At 40.0% G+C, this 3134-nt stretch overlaps 1 protein-coding gene across 2 annotated transcripts in view; it reads left to right on the top strand.

Annotated features, from left to right (window-relative positions):
* Window positions 1-3134, top strand: part of ELK4 (ETS transcription factor ELK4) — a 21370-nt gene that overhangs the window by 5374 nt on the left and 12862 nt on the right. For both annotated transcript variants that reach the window (XM_017525457.2, XM_037737364.1), the window contains exon 2: window positions 1834-2049. In XM_017525457.2, coding sequence (XP_017380946.1) covers window positions 1843-2049 — 207 coding nt within the window. In that variant the 5' untranslated portion in view covers window positions 1834-1842. The remainder of the gene's footprint in view (window positions 1-1833; window positions 2050-3134) is intronic.

Genomic DNA, 3134 nt, shown 5'->3' with positions numbered 1-3134 from the left:
AAAAAAAAAAAAAAAAAAAAAAGTAGTACCGTGAGATCAGAAGGCACCAGGTATTTCTTTTTGTCCAGGTCTCCTATCCGAGCTTTGGGAGCCTTTTCTACTATCACCAGCATCCAGTCCTGATATTTCTTTTGGAGCTTCTTGCCCTTGTGCTTCTTGAACGGATGCTCTTCTTTGTACACGAACTTCATCCTCCCGGGAACTGGGCTGGGCTGGACTGAACCAGGTTGGACCAGGCTGGGCTGAGGGAACCCCGGGGAGCCAGGATAGAGTGGGCGGGGGGCGGCACCAATGCGCAGGGTAGGTTCAGCCAACATAGAGCATTTTTTTGTATGTCTGTTGGCTATTTGTATATCTTTGGTATGTCTTTTCAAATTCTTTGCTTTTTAAATTTATTTTAAGTTGTAGGTGTTCTTCATGTATTTTGGATACAGGCTCCTTTGTGATACATGGTTTGAAAATATTCTCCCATTTAGGGGATTGTCTTCTCGCTTGATGGCACTATTTGCAGCACAATAGTTTTAAATTTTGATGTAGTCCAGTTTATCTGTTTTTGTAATGTTTTAATGGTATTGATTTAATTTGTTTTCAAACTATTCTAACCCGTTGAGATTACAGTTGATAGAGAAGGGAAGGTTTGTGTGTGTGTGTGTGTGTGTGTGTGTGTGTGTGTGTGTGAGTGAAGTATTCAGTCCTAGGATTCTTAGGACACACCTATACAGATTTTGGCCAGAGTTTCTGCCCTAAAGAATTCTTCCTAATAGAAAGGTGTTTTGAAATTCTATGAGGAAAATACCTTTATGAGACAGCATTCCTTGCTGCTCCTTTGCCTAAACCAATGGTTATCTACTGGGATGACTTTGACCCCTGGGGGAATATTTGGCAGTGTCTGGAGATATTTTTGGTGGTCTCAATGGGGCAGGGGGTGCTACTGGCACCTAGTGGGTAGAGGCCAGGGATGCTGTTAGACAAAATGCAGTGTACAGGACAGCTTCCCACAACAAAGAATATCTGGCCCCCAAAACCAGTAATGCCAAAATCAAAACACTCAGGCCTAATCAGGGAAATCCTGAAGCTTAAGATATTAAAAGATTTTTCTTCAATCCATATCTTGGTAATCATATAAAGGTCGCTAATCAAAGGAGAATTTTGCTGATGGAATCCCTGTGGACAGAGCAGTGACAGAACTTGTAAATTAAATTAAGAGAACACTTTGCTGAATTCAGAATGCTGCCAGTTTGTATGTAAATGACATTTATGGTAATGGAAACCAACTGGAGCAAAAGTAGATTGTTCCCTACACCTCAGCCCCTGGGCCACCCTGAGATAGACACACACACATAGACACGCGCACGCGCGTGCAAGCAAATAAACTGGGTTGATTTAGATAGATGCTGGAATGGTGGTCTCTTGAGAATACAGCAATGAGATTTTAGGATTAAAATTTATCAACAGTGAATGACATTCACTAGTGATTGACAGTCATTGTCTTTTCCTATAATTTAGGAAACTAGCATTATCCTCCTTGCAAGTTGCTTGTTGCTTAAGGCATTTCTTTAGCAGCGCGGCGTGTTTAAGAGTTTGGACTCTGGGTCCAGATTGCCTGGGCTTAGATCATTGCTTCACCGTTTACTTGGGCGACTTTGGACAAATTACTTAACCCTCTTATGAATCAGTTTTTTCATGTGTTAAATGAGGATGCAGTAGTCTCTACCTTATAGAAATGTGGGGATTAAATGAATTAATACATTTAGAGCACTTAAAACAGTGCTTGACATATAGTGTTAAATAGGTACTGGCTGTTAATATTATCACGTATCTATATTCTTTCAGCTCATTGCTATGGACAGTGCTATCACCCTGTGGCAGTTCCTCCTTCAGCTCCTGCAGAAGCCTCAGAACAAGCACATGATCTGTTGGACCTCTAATGATGGGCAGTTTAAGCTTTTACAGGCAGAAGAGGTGGCTCGTCTCTGGGGGATTCGCAAGAACAAGCCTAACATGAATTATGACAAACTCAGCCGAGCCCTCAGATACTATTATGTAAAGGTAGTACACATCCTGATCTTATACTATACAGAGAACCTCAAGACAAGAATGATTCCTTCTTGGCTGGGCGCGGTGGCTCATGCCTGTAATCCCAGCACTTTGGGAGGCCAAGGAGGGTAGATCACCCGAGGTCAGGAGTTCGAGACCACTCTGACCAACATGGTGAAACCCTGTCTCTACTAAAAATACAAAAAAAAAAAAAAAAAAAAAGATTCCTTCTTTTCTGTTAAGGTTATAGATACCAACATCATAGTTTATTTTAATCCAATTTATTTTGTTTGTAGTTTCAGCAGTTTGGAATTAGGATACAAAGGATAAATGTTCTGGCTGTATCTCTACCAAATCCTATTTATTAACTTCCATTACACGTATTTTATTCCTAGAGTTGTCTTTAAAAGAAAAAGTATGTACAGAATTGGAATAGTACAAAGGTAGTTTGAGATTCTTGAGGATAAATATGTATTCTCATGTGTGTCATAATTTACTTTAAAAATTGTGATGCCTGGAGTGGTGGCTTATGCCTGTAATGCCAGCACTTTGGGAGGCTGAGGCAGGAGGATCGCTTGAGCCCAGGACCTTGAGGCTAGCCTGGGCAACACAGGGAAACTCTGTCTCTACAAAAAATAAAACAGCCTGGCATGGTGGTGTATACCTGTAGTCCCAGTGCTCAGGAGGCTGAGGCAGGAGGATTGCTTAAGCTCAAGTGGTCGAGGTTGCAGTGAGCCATGATCACACCACTGCACTCCAGCCTGAGTGATGGGTAACCCTGTCTTGGGGAGAAAAAAGTCATACATATATATACACACGTACACATATGTATATCTACATGTATATTCTTGTTTTTATATTTTAATTTTTAGTTTTAGTTTAACCCAGGGAACACAAATTAACACCTTACTCTTTAAGTAGTAGCTGTTAATACACAGAGTTGGTTTTTTAGTTAAAATTATAATTTTTGTTTAATATTATTTTGAATTCATTCTTGGGCACTGAGGTAAAATAAGTGGCTCCAAAGGATAGAATTAGAATGAGAAGCTGAAATCTTGAGATCTTAATTTTTTTTTAACCTTTTTTTTTTTTTTTTT

Source organism: Cebus imitator, unplaced genomic scaffold (genome assembly GCF_001604975.1).
Source record: "Cebus imitator isolate Cc_AM_T3 unplaced genomic scaffold, Cebus_imitator-1.0 Scaffold38, whole genome shotgun sequence".
Taxonomy (NCBI): Eukaryota; Metazoa; Chordata; class Mammalia; order Primates; family Cebidae; genus Cebus; species Cebus imitator.
Note: the sequence above shows the minus strand (reverse complement) of the source record. Positions and strands in the feature narration are given on the sequence as shown.